Raw genomic sequence first — 20,558 nt, 5'->3', positions numbered from 1 at the left:
ATATTAAATACAGTCTCATAAGGAAACCAGAATTTTTTTATAAAGAAGGTGCATTTTGTCTTCTGATGAACACTTAGTCATTGCTCCTAAAGTAGTAGGCATCATGTAGAGCAGCATTAAGAATGAAATAGAACAAATCCCCATTAGGATTTCCTTATGAAATAGCTGCCTTTTTGGGAGATTCCCTGAAGGTGAAGCGGGTGAAGAAACCAAACTTGGACCACGTTGACCAATAATGGCAGGGAATCGACAGATAATCATGAAGGGTTGCACTCTGCCATGTTTTTACACAGATCTGATCTTGTATATTTGAGCTAGATCTTGCATCTCCCACAAGCTTTCCAGTACTGGCATATACACTATTTCTGCCCCTGGGTTGTGTCTCTGCCAGCATAACGTACAGAGTGACTAGATGACAAACTTTCCAAGAAACTCACAGGCCTGATTTCCTTTTTAACCTCTCTCCCTAAAACCTACTTGTCTTCCAAGCCACTTCAGTTTAGTTTACCCTTACACTTGCCCATTAAAAAAAAGCAACCCTCAATGTTTATTTGACTTGAGTCACTCTTGTTTGTTCCCTCCCCAGTTAGCACAAAGGTCAGGGTAAGGTGAGTTCTTTTTGTACAGATGGTCATACTCATCAGAGGGAATAAATCAAATACAAGAGATCTTGGGGAAGACATGGGGGATTAGGATCCCTGCTCTGGATGCTATTAGCTGGAAAGGCACACCAGTGGCTGAAAGTTGCTTTTCTTGCTCTAGTATGGTATCTTGACAGTTAACTCCATAATTTAGGAGTAAATCCCAGCTTTAGTTCTTCTTTTCTGGCATCATATAATTCAATGAAAAATGAAGCTTTTCCTGAAAACAAACCCAGCTGCATTTGGGTAGAACTTTGGGATAATTCTAAACTAATACTGCTTAATCTTGTTCATTTTGCACTCATTTTATAGTGCAAGAAATGTAAAATGAAACACATTCCTTTTCCCAGACCAAATTTTCAAGCCTTCCCTCTCTGCATGTTCCCTATTTCTACTTCAATTCTCAAACATTTAAAATAGCCTCCCCTTTACCAGAAGAGCAATTCTCCTCCCCAGCCTGAATCCTTAGATTTAGATTACAAAATTAACTGGGAGGAAGATGGTATAAATGACATGGAAAATATAGTGGGTACATTAATGCAAGGACTGGCTACAAAACATCTTTATGCTACATCCCTTCTGTGCTTCATTTTCCACTGCTCATTCTGCTGTTAACCTTTGTCCTATGCTGCTCAGAAAGTTCCCATATGATCTGAGTAGGACTCCAAGCTTTAATAATTTAGTTATTGGTCTGAGCTGGCCCAAACTGTGGCAGAACTGATGGCAGAAATAAGACCAAAATAGATTTGATGGATTTAATGGAGTGCTTCTGGACAAAAGTCAGCTTAACACATAAAAGATTTTTTTTTTACTAGCTTGACAGCGAAATGAAAGACTGTATATAGAGAAGATGGAGTTAACAGGGACTGATAATGTGAAGTGTAATGCAATAGATAAAACCACAGCTACATGGGGAAGAGCCTAGGGAGATCCAGGACTGTGTAACACTTTGGGCAGCGCTGCTGGAGGTGCTCTGCTTAGCGACCGTGAATAAACAGGCAGAGACAAGTGTGCCCATAAGCAGCCCTTTGCTGCAAGCCACAAAAACATACTCTTTTATTCCCAGTGAAGCATGGGACAGAACAGAACTGAGCTATCCATCCCCTGTCCTTTGACTCAACTGCCCCATTGGCGTGGTGCGGGCATTTGTCTCTGTGAGCAAGGGACAAGGCTGAGCCAGGGCTTCAAAAGCTCCCAGGTGGAATCAGTGATCAGGCATCATATGGCTCCACACAAATATGGGGAAAGCCTCTGATCTGTCATATTTCTCTTTCTCTTCTCTTTGTGAGTTAGATTGTTTGTTTGTTTATTTGAGAGGGAAACTTCTGGCTTAATTTCAGAGGGAAGTTCCAATTTGTTTTGTGGGAACTCCTACATACAAGGTTAGCCTATATAAGTACAGCTTGATGTCCAGGTTGCAAGTTCATCCAAAAAACCCCAAAATTTTAATTCTCGTATAGTTTTATAAGTGAACCTTGCCCCACATACAGATTACTCTGCAGGGACTTCCCTCTTCCCTTGAGTAAGAGAAGCAAGAAATAGTATCTCTAGCTTTAAGGAATTGCAACACATTTCAGTAGTTTCAACTGTGACTCCCTGAGCTGCAGCTCCAGGACAAGCAGTACCCAGCCTCCAGCTTCTGGGTGACTCTGCAGCTTTGGAGCAGTACCAAAGAGGTTCAGGGATGCTCTTTCAGGCATGAAATCCTCCTGCATGCCACAGTGAGCTGAGAGAAGAGAGGTATGCTTTGAAGGAGGGAGTTCTTTAGATCTACCTCTTCATAAATCATGCTTTCAGCATATTTTATTCTTCATAACTATCAAAGCAAAAAGGAAACAGAATAATATAATAATCTGTCATTCAGAGTGAGAATTTTGAACAAATTCACTTTGGTAAAGTGCCTCATCCATGCTGTGGCACAGCACCTCAGCAGGCTGGATGGAAGGTGTGGCCAGGTTGAAATTCAGAATGTCAAGTGACCCTTGTTTTTCTGCTTTTGAGTACTGTTGTCTTATTTTCCTTACTAAGCAAGTTATGCTGATCTGACTAAACACCATGGAAACAATTTTGCTGAGGTTTCTCCCAGTGTTTATTGCACAACACCTATCTCTAATTGCCGGCAAGCAAAATTACTTTGAACAACGACAACAACAACAACCAAAGAAACCTGAATCAAATTTGAGACAGTAATTAAAAGAATTTGAATACTCAAGAGAAAAACTTTCTTTTTATTTTTATTTTCTGTGGAGATGGAAAGCAGAGAAGAGATTCTCCTATTTATTTTAATTATGAAATAGTATTTCAAACACGACCTTAAAGAATGCTGGTTAGAAAAAAAGCAACAAAGCAAATTTAAAAAGTAAAGACTTTTGTTAGCAGAAACCAAAACTACAAACTATGAAGCTCCCAGTAGAGAAAACCTGGACTGATGGAATGGCAATACCTAGATGAAGCAATGGCTTAATTGCTCCATTTTTATAATAAAGGTAGAATTTTCATATTTATCTATTCATACTGATAAAATATTGTCAGTCAAAACCTCCAGTTTCATATTGATCAAAACATGACACAAACATGGGGATGATTTTTCTTGTGAGGAAAGGGTGAATGGGAGCCAGTTCTGCTTCTCAGGAAGCATGCAAGTCACCACTTGAAAAGAAGGAGAACTAAGAATGGGATATTAGAAAATAGCTCAAATAAGTGATTGTCCTATTTTATTCCTTTTCCTTTTCACAAGAATCGGTATTTACATTCCATATATGATATTGAAATTGTTCCTAGCAGACATGGCAAAGTACTGATATAAAAATCTTCCAGTGTACTCAAGGAACCCTGGAAAGGAAGGTGCTGTTTGCCCTACATGATCTCCTTTTATCATCTGGTGACCTGCCTAGTGGATGAGGGAAAGACTGTGGATGTTGTCTAAGTTGACTTCAGTAAAGCCTTTGATACTGCATCCCAAAGTATTCTCACAGAGCAGCTGGCAACCCATGACTTGGGCAGGTGCACTCTTTGATTTAAAAACTACCTGGAGGGCTGGGCCCAGAGAGTGGTGGTGAAAGGAGCTACATCCAGTTGGTGATTGGTCACTACTGGGGTTCCCAAAGGCTCAGTATTGGGGCACCTCCTGTTTGATGTCTTTATCAATGGATGACAGGACTGAGTGCACCCACAGTGAGTTTGCAGATGACACCAAGCTGGGTGGGAGTGTTGATGTGCTGGAAGGCAGGAAGGCTCTGCAGGGGGATCTGGACAGGCTGGATCCATGGGATGGAGCTAACAGTATGAGATTCAATAAGATTAAAGATTAATAAGAACCTTCAGGTTCCTGCATTTGGGTGACAACAATCCCCAGCAGCATTACGGGCTGGGGGCAGAGTGTCTGGAAAGCTGCCTGGTGGAAAAGGACCTAGGGGTGCTGATTGACAGAGGCTGAACATGAGCCAGCAGTACCCAGATGGCCAAAAAGGCCAATTGCATCCTCAGTTGTATAAAAAATAGGGTGGCCAGCAGAACCAGAGCAGTGATTGCACTTGGGCCTCTCATTTCAAGAAAGACACTGACATGCTGGAGCGTGTTCAGAGAAGGACAATGGAGCTGATGAAAGGTCTGGAGCAGAAATCCTTTGAGGAGCTGCTGAGGGAGCTGAGGTTGTTTAGCCTGACCTTATCACTCTCTCCAGCTACCTGAAAGGAAGTCGTATCCAGGTGGGGGTCTGTCTCTTCTCTATGCAACCAATGACGGGACAAGAGGAAATGGCCTCAAGATGTGCCAGGGGAGGTTCAGGTTGAACATTAGGAATAATTTCTTTCCTGAAACAGTGGCCAAGCATTGGAATGGACTGCCCAGGGAAGCAGTGGAAGCACCATTTCTGAAGGCATTCAAGAAGTGACTGGACATGGCACTTGGTGATATGGCTTAGTTCACATAACGGTGTTTGAAGATCTTGGAGGTCTTTACCAACCTAAATGATTCTATGAATACACAAGCATTTATTGAACAAGAGAATTGATCAGGAAACAAAAATATGACTCTTTACACACACTCCTACACCCTTCTGAAATAAGAAGAATTATAGGGCCTGTGCCTGGGACAAAATACCCTTCTATTGCAGGCCGAGCCTCCTGGCTATTTGAGTAAGTTTCTCTAGAGGATAATACTCCCTAGTTTGACTGTCCCTCTGTTCCTTATGAAAATAGTCCAGAAGGCAGCAAAAGAGAATCCCTCCCTCCCCCTGCCAAATCTGCGACAAGGTCCTTTAGGATTCTTTGTGCCGTGTTTCAGCACAGGTCACAGCTGCGAGGTCACAGGCTGAATCCATACATGCAAACCCCAGGAATATTAATATTACTGCACAAGAAACTCAGGAGTCAGTGTGTTTCATCATCAGTCATTATTGATTTCTGTTTATACCAGACCTTTAAAGAAACAACAACAAACAAGTTGTGATATAGGATGAATTCCCAGCCCTGACTGGAATAAAAGATTTTGGGAAACTTGAAAGACTTCAAAGGAAGAGTTTGTGCCTCTGAGAAGACACTTGCAAAGTAACTTCTGTGCCTGTCCCGAGTTTAGCTGGAGAAGTGTTTTTGGCAGAAAAGTAGGACATAGTCAGAGAAAAAAAAGTGGAAAAAGAAATATGGCAGTGACAACTATATTTGCTAACCAACGATTTCAAGCATATTTTGATGCCAGAATTGTTGAATGCTGCCCAAATCAAGGCATTATGAGGATCAAAAATGCACATGACAAACAATGTTCATTGTAAGTACTCAATGACTATGCAAACTAGGGTATTTTTTCAGCAACTAAATACCTAAATATAGCTTTAAATACACATGTGTACAAAAACTCACCAGTCTACAGTAATATAGAACTTAATCTGCCATTCTTAATGATGAGAGGCAATAGCTGAATACATGAGTGATCTTATTAAATAATTTTTGCTTTCAGTACCAGTTATCCTCTTAGGATCAGCTCCAAAGATATTACAATCAAAATATCAACAAATATTTATTAAAGTAGAATGGCATACAGAGAATCATGTAAAGCTTCTTGAGTATTTGTAAACTGACATGCAAGGCAAATGAAAATAAACCTAATCCAAGCCCAAAGGCAAAACTGGGTTTGTTATTGATACAACAAAAGCAATGACTAACAAGCCTCTATTCTGCTCTTTCATTTATAGACCATGTATTTCTGAAAGCTTGGCATTACTGTATTGCTCACAAAGCACTGAAAAACACTACTTGCCAAGGAACAGTTTGCTGGTGAGGATTTGGGGTTTTTTCCTTTCTTTTCTCTTTTACTGATGAAATAAGCCTACATCAATGACCCTGCTATCTTGTAATCCTAGATGTGTTACCAGGCAACCATTATATGCAGCAGCACCTGGCTTGCCCCCCTCTAAAAATAACCCAAACCTCGCAAATCCTTTCACTCCATGCACTAATGAAAGTGGCATTTTTCTACTGCTAAATGCTAACTCAGGTATTTCCTTAAAAATTTCAGTGATAAAATGCTAGTTATCCTTTCCTGAAGGAATGTGATCAGTTAACAGGCTCTAACTACACATAGTTATATTTTCATCCAACTATATACTTCAAATGGGGCTGTATTTGGGAACATAAGTAAATTATTTAGAAGTCAGGAACAATGTCAACAAATGTAGCATGAGTCAAAAATCTATGAGCTCTGGATGACTGTCTAAAGATTTATCACAAGCCAAACATACTTTTTTATCATCAGTGTTATACAACTCTGAAACAGTAAATTAGACTCAGAGAATCATAAAATGGTTTGGGTTGGAAGGAACCTTAATAATCATCTAGTTTCCAAACTCCCTGCCATGTGCAGGGGATGTCTTCCACTAGACCATGTTGCTCAAACCCCCATCCAACTTTTCCTTGAACAGATTCAGGCAGGGGGCACCCACAATTTCTCTGGGCAACCTGTTCCAGTGCCTCACCACCCTCACAGTAAAATTTCTGTCTATTAGCTAATCTAAATTTGCCCTCTTCCATTTTAAAGCCATTCCTCCTTGTTCTATCACTCCATGCCCTTCTGACAAGTCCCTTTCCAGCTTTTTTATAGTTTCCCTTTAGGTACTGGAGGGCTGCAGTGAGGTCTCCCTAGAGCTCTCCCTCTTCCAGGCACAGGAGAGGTGCTCCAGCCCTCTGACCATTACTGTAGCTGATTTTTATATGGCTTTTCTAAGGTATCACCAAACTAATAATAATAATAATAATAATAATAATAATAATAATAATAATAATAATAATAATAATAGTAAAAGACAAAGTAATACTTTCTATACATTTTCTTAAGGCAGAAGTCATGTACTGATAAACTCCTGCATTTGGTGGATTGAGTTCAAGAGTAAGCTGAGTGTAACTAATGATGCTAGAAGAAATAGCAGCTAAATGGTAGTCAGCATCCCTCATGACAAAGCAGGGAGTCTTACATACAAGGCAGACTTTGCAGCAAAATGAAAGTCCTGCAGTTAATCACACATCACTCAAAGTTTCTACAGATAAACTCTAAAATTTAATGCAGAGACACAAAATCCATTGCATCTGAACTTGGCTGTGAGACTTCAGTCAGACTGGAAAATGAGGTGTAAGAGGCTTTGGTGTACAATGTCCATCAAACCCCGACAACATGAAGGTGGTGTACAATTAGCAGTTACCAGCACAGCTGTTCTGATGGAGTCACAGCTAGCAATAAATCCAGAACAAGCAGAGGAACTGCCACCTATGCTGGGCAAAAAAAAATTCATTAGAGGAGAGCAGCACTGCCATACATCAGGTGTTTTGTACTCTGAGTTGAAATTTTTCCATGGAAGAATTTCTGGTTTCTGTTCCATTAAGGAACCCTTTACCACCTTGATTTAGGATTAGCAACCAGAAGTTTCTAAATTATGTATTGATATGGATTTTCACAGACTTCTGCAAGCCCGAACAAGGTGTCCTAGCACGCTATAGAATGGTCTCAATGCTTGCTTCTATTCCAGCCTGAAAGGATAGGTAGAATTTTACAAAGCCAAAGAAGTTCAAAGCAACAAGCACCAGCTGCACCCCAGAGCAAGGAATAACAATGCAATAAGCTGAGTACAGACTTAACAAAAATCTTCAAGAGAGTTTGCAAGGATACTTCAGAGGCAGTTAAACATGTCAGTGGAATGGCAAGAGGGACCTAAATGAGTGACAGAATACACTTGAAAGAAAATCTGCTTTATGGTAAATTTAAACTCCAAGGTAGATAATTCAGCACAGAACAAAATTTTTGTTCTCTGAAGAAATTACACAGAAAAAAGCCTAAGAGGAATCACTAATCACTCAAAGCTGCCTTTTTTTTCCCCCTGGTGTGATGGTTTTGCACGGCCTGATTTTTGGTAGGGGTGGCCATAGAGGTGTCTTCTGTGAGAAGCTGCCAGAAGCTTCCACCATGTCCAGAAGAGCCAATCCCTGATGGCTCTGAAGATGGACATGCTGCTGGCCAAGGCTGGGACAATGACAGAGGTTGGTAATGCCTCTGTGGTAATAGATTTAAGAAGAAATCAAAACAAAAGTAGTGGCACAGTTTTCATTCCAGTCAGAGAAGAGGAGGAGGTGAGAACAAGTGATGGAAAAACAACATGGGGACACCAAGACCAGTGGAGAAGGGGAGGCAGGAGGTGCTTCAGGTGCCAGAGCTGAGATTCCTCTGCAGGTGAGACCACGGTGAAGCAGCGGTGCCCTGCAGCCCATGGGGATCCACGGGGGATGCAGAGATCCAGCTGCAGCCCATTTTGGGAGCACTGCTGCTCATGAGATTGGAACCAGGCTGAAGAAGTTCACTGCCTCCAGTGAGAGGGACCCCACGGTTTCATAGGGGAAGGACTCCTCTCCTGAACCCCCATGCCCTGTCTCCCTGTGCTGTCAGTGGGAAGGAGGGAGGGGTTGAGGGAAAAAAATGTGATTTTAAGGGCTTATTTTGATTCTCATTATCCTCCTCTGACTTTGTTAGTAATAAAATCACTTTTTACCTCTAAGTTGAGCCTGTTGTGCCCTTGGAGTGTTTTCTCTCAGTCCTTGCCTCAACTCATGAACCTTTCATTAAATTTTCTCTCCCCTGCCCAGCTGTAACAGTGGAGGGTGACTTGAATGGCTTTTGTGGGTGCCTGGCATTTGGCCAGTGCCAGACCATGACAACTGGTCAATATTGTTTCATTTTTTTCATTAGCACATGTGTTAAGTGGATGGGCTCCTCACTCAGGCAAAAATATGAGCAAAATGGGATGTTTACAGACTGGACTATGCTTGCAGGGGCTAACAGAATGCTCTGAGAACAGAGCTCTGCTGTGACCCTGGAGTACCCTGAAAGATTACAGCTGGTTAGAAGGGAAAAGTAGTTTTGACTGGAAGAACCTGGCATCTGGAAAAACACTGTATCCACTGTGTAGTACAGGAAGTGTAAAAAATGAGAAATATCTCTTTCAGTAGAAAAAAAACCCCACAAAATCTTATTTATAATGAGTAATTTTTCAACACCAGGAACTATATTTCCTAACATTAGATTTGCTGTCAGTGAGCTCAGTGACAGCTCCTGATTCTCTTTAAATGATTAAGCGACCCCATGAAGGACTTTCCTGCTTTGATTTTCTGTGAATCTGTGACAATATTACAGGTGACTAGCAAGGCCAGTTCTAAGCATTTTGAAATTGGTTAGATTTTCTAGCAGCTTAAAATGTCTTCAGTCAAGCTCTTTTGTCTGGAATTTTGAGATAAAAAGTTATTGAAATTAAATATTCATGACCACTATAGCAGGGAGATGTGTTTCCAAGGGGTTTTATTCATGGTAATACCTCCCTAAGAAGATGAATTAATGTATGCCAATTGTTATTTACACTATAAGAGAGCTATTTAACTGACTAACAGGAATATGTTCATCTAATTGAGACAATGGTAGAATTGTTCACAGAGACATTTTAATCTGGGTAAAATGCAGAAAATTTTAAGTGTATTTGTAGCTGAGCTGGAGATACAAAATTATATGATCGACAGGCATAAAATCTAATAAGTAATTATCCATTAAATTTCTCATTACACAATTTCACAATACACAGAAAAACAAAGCTTTTACAGTAGTGGCAGAGATTCTGTCAGTTGTCATACTGTGATTATGAGCAGTACAGCTGAGAAGAGCTGGGCAATGACGACAGTATCACATCAGGTTGAACTAAACTTTCTCACATGTATGTTTTTCAGTAAGCCCTGGAAGCACAATTTGATGTTGGTCCCACATAGCTAAATGCCAAACTATATTCCAGTTATACTCCAGAATAAGGACTGCCTGCTAGTAAAGGTGTGGCCCAGCCTGTACTAGAAGCCAGCACACAATATAGTTGCTTGTACCATTGTGTACCACAGTTTGGATGTCCCCCTGAGAAAGCAGGAATACAGATCATTTCTGTAATGGAAAACCTCTTGGATCCTTAATCAGGCAGTCTGATATAGTGCCTCTGAGAACAGCAACTAATTTACAGTTTGAATAAACTAAATTGTATCAGATGTGCATGCCTGATACCCACACACACATAGACAAAGCATGTTCCATGGACATGGATCCCTATTTGCTGATCTAATATCTATCCAATTATTGAATTGAAGATCATCAGCATTGTTTTAATAATATACATCAATAAGCTAAGTCAATCCACCATCTAATTAAAAGTTTCTCTAATTGTAAATTGATAATATTATTTAGAAAAACTCAAATACTATTGTATATGTGACATGACAAAACTGTAATGTTTGGCTTAGTGAAATCTAATAACACTTTGTCCAAAGCATTAAAAAAAAATAAATGTGCTTGAGAATCTCTGTGAGGTTTTTTTTAAGGGTTTTACCTCTCTCTGACAGTATAGACCTATAGCTGTAATGTTACTTTCAGATATTGAAGGGAAGGAAAAATCTGGTTTTTACATTCTTTACATTACTTGTTTGCTTGTGATTTTTTTGTCTCCCTTTGGCTTTTTTCTAATGCCAAAATTGTTTAAATTACTTTATATTTAACTGTTTAAAAAATGCCTTTGCAGATGGATGGCAAACTGGATTTTTCCCCTTCTCATTTATTATCACCAGTCCTGGTCAAATAATAATATAATATATAATGTATATAATATGCAGATACCATATATAATTATAGTAGCTGCATATTATGCAGCTGATTTTTGTGTTCATGGCAAATGACAAAGAGAAGAAATCACTTCTCTCTCTTGTTTGAATCAGCTCTGAACATTGCTTGAGGAATGGCTATGTATATAGATGCAAATCTCTTCCAAAAGCATTAGCATTAGCTACCATCTGACTTCTCCACAAAATACTCTGATAAATAGGTATTAATAGTTTCCAGTCAACTTTCAATCCTTACAACAAATAGTGTAAATTATAAAATGCATGTAAATGGAATCCTGTAAATCACTGTGAATGCTATGGAGGACTGCAGATATATTTTAAATAAAAACTATTATACAGTAAACCTACTGATATTCCTCACACAGAATTTCCACTTTGTTGCTGTGATACATGCTCAAATGTAAAAGTTTCAGCATTTATGCCTCTGTATCTAGGACATGTAGGTAAGGTCCTTCTCTTGTTTTCCAAGCAAAATGTTGTGGTATTTATAACCCTACATAATAATTTGCTTGTTTTGCTTCTTTTTGTCACTGTAAATCCATATTTTTTTATTTTTTTTTTTTAATGAAGAATTCTAGAGAAATACACAACTTGGACCTTGTTAAACCCAAGGCAAAGTTTAGCTGTGCCCAGTTACCCTGCAAAGACAGGGCAGATACTGAGGAGTAGCTATGCTGGCTCAGAAGCAATAAGTCACACAAAACTGTCACTACAATGAGTGGCCATCACTAACAAGTCTACATGGATTTGGAGACTGAGCCTATCCCTTTCTCAGTGTTTTCCTTTGTGTTAGGTGGTGTTTTGGTGGGCATCCACTAAGAAAAGTGCCTTTAGATAAAGGACAATAGTTAATTAAGCAAAAGCTCCCATAAGGGACAAAAGAATAAAACTTCTCAGATTCATCACAAGTTTTGTACTTTCATTACTGAAGCCTCAAGTAGCCCCAACAGCCTGATAGACTGGTATTTGTTAGATGCCCTGTATTCTGCTGAAAGGACAAATGCTGTGAATGCAAAAATGTGAATGTCTGAAATACCACACATACATTAGGTTGCATTTTTTTCTTGGAGCAATCCCACTGGTTTTGCTAGCAGGGAATTTGGTTCCCCAGATAATACTTTCAGTTTCTCAAGGGAGCCAATACTAAACATATCTGTCTGCTTTCCAGAGCTAGGGGAATTTCTGTTCATTAAGCAGCACCCATAAATGGAAAGCCACATCCTCCTTGCTTCCATGCCCACTCGTGTGAGTGCACACAGAATGATAAAGCTGGATTTATTAATGATAATTGTCCAACAACAATCACATGACAAACATTAATATCTGAAAACCACAATGTGTCATGGAGAGAAAAAGGAAGAAAAAAATAAAAATAAAGAAAGAAAATGAGGCCAAGAAACTATGCAAAAGGAACAACCAGGTTCAGTGTTTCTAAAAGATAATACTGTAAATTGAGAAAAAAAGACAGGATCCAATTACTTGATGAAAGAACAAAAAGCCTAGTAAATTTAAGAGATGATGAAATAAAGAATGGCAATGGTGTTAATCAAGCACAGTTACATGAGATGGTATGAGCCTGAGTGTGTGAAAATGAATAGTGAAGTGGAACAAACTGAGAAGTCCTGGGAGCAATCCAGGTTAAGACATACAAAAGAACAGGTTTTTATGGTTTTTTATATCTTTTATTGCACAGATGCTGGTTACAAATGAATGCAGTTGGTTTGTCCATATCAAATCAATAAGAAGTGCTTTGCTGATCTCTTCCTCTCTAACCTCAGAATACTTAATCTTGTACTTCAAAATCATTAGCTACTGCTACATCCTGAATTATTTTTCCTGACAAGGTCCAAGAACTCACATGCCATATCTGGCTTTGGTGTTTCAGAGTTCAAAAAATTGGAATCAGAAATGGGATAAATGTCACAATGGGACAGAAATAGTCATCCTAAGAGGGACAAAATTTCAGGAAAATGGAGATCTGGCACTAGTTGCCGCAGATCTATTTCTATGTGGCCAAATCTATTCCATTTCTATTCTGAAACAGTCAGATATACAGATGGGACTTGTATGTTCTCCTATATATTAATAGCAGCCATCAATCTTTTGCAGAGCTGTCACATCATTAAAAGCAGGGAGCATTCAACAAAGCAGCATATCAAGAGCCCTTAGAAATGCAGATGAAGAAGTTTAGGACAAACACACAGCTAGGAAATTGCTTTTCACTTTCAGACTCAACTAAATACAGTATTTCTAAACAGGCCTAGATTGCCAAACAAACATTCTATTTCAAGACACTATTTCTAATTCAAAACATTTCATTAACTGAAATGTTGTTGCCACCAAGTTTGTATTTCCTCATTCCACTGATCTTGTGATTCTATTTATGACTGTCATTAGTCTTAAATTGAATTAAGCCTAATATTCAATCATGCTTTGAAGCAGAGAGGCCATGGCATGGGTCCTCTGGCCTCAGGTGCTCCCTCAAGAGAGCAGGGCTGAAGGAGCACCCTTCAGTGCTCAACACTGTCATTGTGAGAAAGGGGGAAAACAGATGTGCTCTCCTGATGTGGTGCCAAAGGACAATGCATGTGAGAAGGTCAGCTTTCCCTGTAGCATATTGGAGGACTCTTCCTATGCTCAAGCCTGCAGTTTCTTACTGCTCTGAGGACAGGAGGAAGAACTGACAGCATGTAAGAAAAAGAAAAATGCTTCCATTTTTGCATTTGTGTTCTTACAAAGCTGGGGAGAGGTATCTTGGATCAGGCAAGGGGTGGAAATAAGAATATGTAAGATTCCCTTCTTGGACAAACCAGTGGTCTGTCCCTGTTTCTCTTTCTGACAGTAGCAATGGGAAAGGTTGTCAAACAAGAGCAGGGGATGCTGACCCCTTTCAGCAGCCCATTCCAGTCTACACTGCAGGGCACCTTCACATGCTCCTAATCCCAGCTGCAGACAGGCTCAAGGTCACTGGTACCTCAGGGGATTCAAGATTGAGAGCAAAGCACCATGGCACAGCCATGGGCACAGCAGCATGGTGGGGATCCCAGTGCCTGTGACCTCAAAGAGCAGACCTGTCCCCAGAGCTGGAGAGGACAGCCAGCCACGCACACATCACCCTTCAGCTGCGGGCAGCAGACACCTGTGTCGGCCTGCATTTGCAACATTACACAGTGTCACCAGTGTGGCAAGCACAGATAAGGCTGTGTAACAACATGGCCATGTTCCAGCGGTTTCCTAGAGTGGCTGAGAGCTGCAAGTAAAGAAGGAAACACGTTTCTGCAGACACAGCCTGGACAGACCTGTGCTGTACCAATGCTGTCAGCTCACAGCTGTGCTGTTCATGCAGGCCACCTGCATGAACAACATGTGTTGCTAACTGGCCACCCTGGCTGAGCTGGAGAGTGCTTGAGGGATGACAATTTGGTTTAGGCTGGGAAGGACCACAAATACCTGCTAGAAGAGCTGACTACATCTAACAGGATTCACTGCTGACAAGCTAAATGTAGCTTTCCAGTACTTGAAGTTTGCTTTACGCCCAGAGGCAATACTGAAACCTCTCTCACAACCCACCCAGCTTCCCCATTCCTTTGGGGTTATAAAGATCCAGACTGTGATACCTGGGAGTTTTCTTCATGGAAATCACTTCTCTGTTGACATTGGATACATTCAGCACACACTGCCCAGGCCTTTTCAGTCCCCTGGGAAGCAATATCATATTTCTGACCTCTTGATACAGCTAAAGTGGTGTAAAGGAGCAAGGCTGCAGAAGGTGACCTTGGCTGCTGTTACTTATAAACTCCTTTATGCCATGCCCTTATAAAGCTGACTCCAACACGTTGACTTGTTAGATTGAAATAGGAACTTTGCCTTCCCAAAGGATAAGCACAGACACTAGGATTAGTATAGGATTTATTGTCCTTGTCTTTCATCTGAAAAAAGGAACAAAACTTCCTTTTTTTGGACAACTGCTTTTTAACATGTCTGTTTTTCTCTATGTCATAACTGATGTACACCCCTTAAGGCTTACAACAATAGCTGTGTGTACAACTACCTCTGTTCGTTAAGAGACTGACCTGTGTTCTATTAATATTTATAGATTTAAATTTTTAATACACAACAATTCTGCATAATTGAATAGGTGACTTCCTGCATTTTAATGGTTATGGAGTAGGAGTGGGCTCTTTGTAGTTAACATTGCAATAAATTTTTCATGATTAAATAAAAAGTTCTTACCTCTAACTTCCTCAAACAAAATCCTCTTGGACAACATGTTGGTGCAATGGTGAAGGATTCTTTTAAGAGATTTGTTGCATTGTTGTATTTGTTGCAAATTTTCTTAGGCAATTTAAATTTATGGTGCATGAGGATTTTCTATATCTCGAAGTATTTAATAAGTTTCTTTTTAAAGTTATTGAATTATTCAAACATCAGTTTGGGATTATTTACTCAGTTTTGGAGACAACTGGAGTCTTACTTTTAAAACTGACCCTCATGTTTTAGTCTATGCATACTGACAAGAGATTAACAACATTAACTTGAATTTGCATCTTGGACTAGGACTGGGATGTAGATTCAGTCTCCTATTCATTTACCTAGCTGCATTGTAAAGAACTTCTATTTTGAAAAACCATGTGGGATTTCAAGACTTATGAATGTGTGCTTTAAGTTGCTCAAAGAATCCCCAGCAAAGGTATCAGCAAAAGCAGGTTTAATATAAAAAGGAAAGTATGACAAAGTTCATTGACAAAGTTCACTCTATTACTTGTACATGGTTAAAGCACAAAGAGAAAAATCAGACTAAATGATCAGACTAAAATAAATCAATCTAAACATAAAAATCAACCTAAAATTATTTATGTGGAGGCTAGGGAAAGAAAAAGGGTAAGGACGGGAAAGGATGAGGATAAAAAGGATTAAGGGAGACTCTCCTGTTGAATCATAAGTTTCAGAGTGGACCCCCTTGCCAAACTTAGCCCAGGACTTGATCAACAGTTTAGGCTTAGAGTTTTTAACAGCACTTAAACTTAACAGCATTTAATTGGTAGACTAATTTAAACAATTTAACAAAATATTCTTATAGAATTTACTAGCACAACAATAACTCAGTTATAGGCATAACTTACTTATGAATCTAACATATTTACGAATCTAAGAATAAACATTCATAGTCCATTTCCTATCACATATTCACATTTACACTGACCTAAAAGATGTAAAAAGTATAAAGTAAACTTCCATTATCTGCTTGCTTTTGCATCTATTTTTATTTGTAACTTTTCAATAGAAATAAGTCCAGCTCAGCTTATAGAATTGTTGGAATATAGTCATGCCTGTGAGCCAAGGATTCAGCTGATGGATTTGCCACAATAATTCTTTGCAATGCATCACAGCTTTTACCCTCAATTTACCCTCAATGAATGTAAAGAAAGATAAAATTCTTGCAATCTGTGCAGAGGAGTTAGTGTTGCTTTGGCAGTATCTCACACTAGTTGAAGAAATCTGAGCACATGTAAGCTCGATAAGCTATATTTCAATATTCAGGATGATCAAGAGGGGTCAATAAATTCATTGTCGTATATTGGATCATGGTACCATCACATAAGGTGTATCCCAGAAGATTTCTCCAGTTTTACAAAAGATTTCTCCATAAAAGAAGAAGTGTTTCATGAGGAATTTGGAGACAAGGCAACTCAAACAATTTCATTATCTATCCTGTGGTCTATCTGCATGCTGGTGGCAGTCAGATAAATGTACTTGCACACAGTATATGAAATACAGATTTCATGACATTTGATGAAAGAGATTGTACTGTTTTAGATTCCTTCCTGATCATGTTCTCATGTTGACTTCACTGAAAATGTTGGTCAGAAGACAATTAAGAAATTAAATGTGTTCCTAAAGCAAAACAACAATATCACTATGCCAGATATGCTATACTTAAAGTAATTATAATTAATATAATATTCAGGATGCAATGTTTGATTTTAAGTTCTGATTTCCTAGCCATTAAATCCATCCCATTCTGTGAATCTCAATTTAATTTCAATTTTTATCTTCATTTGCAAACATTTTGTTTTCCCTTGGTACACAAGTCAATTTAAGTTCAAAGATGAGAATTTCCTGTATATATTGACTATAATAAATATATGCCATTTTTCTGAAATTTGTATCAAACCAGAGTACCACTTCAAGAGAGGCATGGCTATATTTCATATCTGAATATTATATAAAATACTAAGACACCCATTCTCATTAACAGTGATATAAAACAAATACTAGGCAGTAACATTTCCTTGCATCCCCAAAACTGCAAGCTGGCAAGCTCTCCTGGGATATGACTAACAGCTCTTCAGCTGAGGGTACTTAAAAATGAAATTATTTCTTTAGCTATTAGCCTTTGATGACATCAGTAATCCCCACATTTAGGACACAACAGGGTCTGCTATTGGACACGGTGGAGGAACATGCACTGAGTCACACTGCAAGTAGCCATACCCAAAACAGAGGCTTTTGGGTGGCTTTAGCTTCCATGTCAACAGCTAAGCAAAAGCCATGTTTTCAGCAGCAGTCAGGAGCTTGTGACTCCCACAGTCATGTTATGAGGAGATTTTCAGAAATATTCAGGCACCAGCTCCTTTGAAAAAAATCTACAAATTGCGTTAGGTGCTGGAAACAGCTTTGGTGTTCTAATGAGCTGCCCCCCTTACAGCCATTTCTCAGCCCCAGGGAACAGCAGCTCAAAGGCTCTGCCTTTCTCTGCCATTATGTTCACTCACCCCTTCCCTCTCAAGCATTTGGTGCCTGTGTTTTACTCCTGTCACAGCTTGTTCCCGTTCCAGCAGTAAGTGTGGACTTTTTTTGTTTTGTGCTTGATCAACAGAGAGGTATTCCCTTCCTGCTAATACCCTCTGGGCATGACTCCAACACAAGGAATGTCTGTTTGCAAATTACCCTAGTGCTGGGAGACAATGATAGATGACCTCTCACAGTATTGGGTGAGGTATTGATGAAAGTCATTGATCCCATTTTTGAGTGACTGTCTCACCCAGGTAGACAAGTGAAATGAAAAATTTGTCAGTGTCTGCAAAAGCCTGTGCTTTTTCAGAGACATCAGAATCTTTTTTGGGTGTTTTTTATTGACCTTTGGGGCTCAACAGGGTTAAAAAAATTTGTAATATTGTTCGTATGTGTGTGGGGGTTTTGTCTGTTTAGTTGGGATTTTTAAGAGCTTTCTTCTATGCAAATAACTTGTTTATTTGCAAGTTTGGGTTTTAGATAGACAAGAGACAACTGGATATCATTCAGCCCTTTACTTGTGAGCAGCCCTCTGTGACAGGGCCATTTCTCCCCCAGAAAGGAAATCCTTTGCAGATGAGACAAGAGGATCTGTGAGCATGTTTTCTAAGGCTAGATCTACACATTCCACACAGTTTTCTGCTTTGGAAGAAGCTGTTCTAAGTTTTTTTTTAATGTATGACCACCTAAAAGAATCAGCTTTTATTTCTTTGTGTTATTTTACTGGCACATCATTAGTGGCTTGACATTAATGGAATTAAGACTGGATCCCAAACAATAAGTGATAAAAACATATCACCTCGTAAGTCAGCTATTAATACTTTCAGACTCTAAACCATAACATATGCTGCTACCTGAAAATAAATGTTCCATAAAACTGTTTTCATTTCTTTTTGAGCTGCACTGCATACATGTTTTGTTAGTATTATAGCTGGTTAGGTGAAGTTATATAATGCCAATCTGTTTCTGAGGGAGCACATAGGCGAATTTCCACCAATGACTTACAAATAGTCATCATCAGAAATTTGCCTATAAATAATGGATTTAGCAATCATGCATGCTAAAGTGGGGTAATGAAGATGCTGGCCTTGGCAGCTGAATTCATGATGAAATGGAAAAAGAACTCTGTATTTCATTCTAGGATCTGCAAAAGCTAAACACATCTCTGGTATCACCTGGGCAGGGAGTTACCCATAAGAACAGGTTGCTGGGAGGATGCAACAAAGAGTTTAAATAGATATTTTCAGACAGAGAACACAGCAGTTAATGAGTTGGCTGAGAAAGTAAGTATCAGTTCTGCAAAAAATGTGAATGTTGAGAAAATCTTTTCACACTGAAACCAAACAAACCAATCAATGCTGACTCTGTACAGTTTCCTACAAGAGAAATGCTCAGTTGACCAATAGCTCCATCTGCCAAAGGATAATTCTGCTTTCCCTCTAATTCAGAGTGCTTTGTGACACTTGCTGTACTGCTTATGAGGCACGCTGTGCAGAGATTCCCCATTAACAAATCAAAAGAGATCACATTTCACTTTTCGTTGTCCGATAAACTTCAATTTACACATTTAGTATGGTATAAGTAAACCTTCTTTGTTAAGGTCAGCAGCACCACAGTCAGCCTTCAGAAAACACTCCTCTTAGCCTTACCAGATAACACCGTGCCTCATTGCTCTCCTTGCCAATAACTCAGGCTGCAAATCATCGCTTAGGTTATCTGAGGCAAACCAGTCCTATCTTTGTGTCCAGTCAGCATTCCCCTTTTAGCCTCATCCCTAGGCTTCTGAATATTCTTGATTACTTGATAGCAATTGAAAAAGAAAAACATTCTACAGACTGAAGCATGTGTCACTGGAGTCCTACTTTCTTTGCAGTACTCCACCTTTAGAACAAAACCAAGAACATCCCCCCACTGCAGACCCACAGTTTGAGCATTCACATCTGGAAGTTGGCCATGAGCAAGCACAGCCAGGTCCAATAGAAATGCTAGAATCTATATTCTCTCCTCTCCCCTGCTATTACCCCCTAATGCCTGACAAAACAGAAGTGTGCAGCAAGTTAATAAAGTTTCTCTGGTTTAGTAAATGAAGAGTCAGAGCTTACTTGTCACCTACTTAACAAAATGTTAAACAGGAATTCGGGACTCCTGTGTCCCTGAAATCACTGATTTTAAGCCTTGTTGATAAAAAGTGAGAAATGTGGCACAAAGCATAGTTCAAGCTGAGCCTCCCCAGCTGGGACATGGGGTTCTCATCTCAGAGCTCTGGCTCCAGAGCAAAGCCCGGACTCATCCATTCTATCACCTGCTGTGCTTAAGCATTAATGCCAGTCCATGCAGCCTGGAGAGGTCATAAAAACTGAGCATGCTGTCAACCCACACTCCTTGGGAGCAGCTGCTGCCTTCCACTCACCTCTGCTGAAGAAGAAAGAGATTCCCTGCGTAGGCATCTCCACGGTCAACAAACACATCTGGTCACCTCTCACATCACTGTCAGGGAAATATGCTGGCACCAAATGAAAGCAAAAGCCTTTCCTGATCAGTCCAATAAAGTCTGACAATTGTCTTGTGGTGGATGCCAGAGAGATTCTGAATATTTTGGCAGAAACAGTGCCTTTTTCTAGGTGGGAATCTGCCTACATAGTATTTATGCAAACATTTCCTCACTTGGTCTGTAACCACCCCTTCACAGCGAAGTAGTTCAGCGTTATCGGCAATTCTTTAGATGGTTGTGAGTTTAAAATACTACCACTGCCTAAAATAAAAGGAATTTCAATCACAGTGCTCCCTGAAATGAAAGAGGTGGATGCCAGTTTGACAATTTAAGCTGATAGCTGAGATACTGCCTCTCCAGCATTTTTGGCACCTGGCCTAGGGAGGAAGGAACGAGAGGAAAGGACAAAGAGAAAGAAGGGGTAAAAGAGTAGGAACACGATCCAGTTCATTT

The 20,558-nt window shown here is 39.7% G+C and overlaps 1 protein-coding gene across 1 annotated transcript in view; it reads right to left on the bottom strand.

Annotated features, from left to right (window-relative positions):
- The window catches only part of MEI4 (meiotic double-stranded break formation protein 4), a 130,308-nt gene extending 110,072 nt beyond the window's left edge, over positions 1 to 20,236 (bottom strand). The window contains exon 1 of the mRNA XM_086876351.1: positions 20,025 to 20,236. Within this exon, the coding sequence (XP_086732477.1) occupies positions 20,025 to 20,082 (58 nt within the window). The 5' untranslated portion in view covers positions 20,083 to 20,236. The remainder of the gene's footprint in view (positions 1 to 20,024) is intronic.
- Positions 20,237 to 20,558: the final 322 nt, after the last annotated feature.

The sequence above is a fragment of the Cyanistes caeruleus genome, chromosome 2 (genome assembly GCF_971803275.1).
Source record: "Cyanistes caeruleus chromosome 2, bCyaCae1.hap1.1, whole genome shotgun sequence".
In the NCBI taxonomy this organism is placed as follows: Eukaryota; Metazoa; Chordata; class Aves; order Passeriformes; family Paridae; genus Cyanistes; species Cyanistes caeruleus.
Note: the sequence above shows the minus strand (reverse complement) of the source record. Positions and strands in the feature narration are given on the sequence as shown.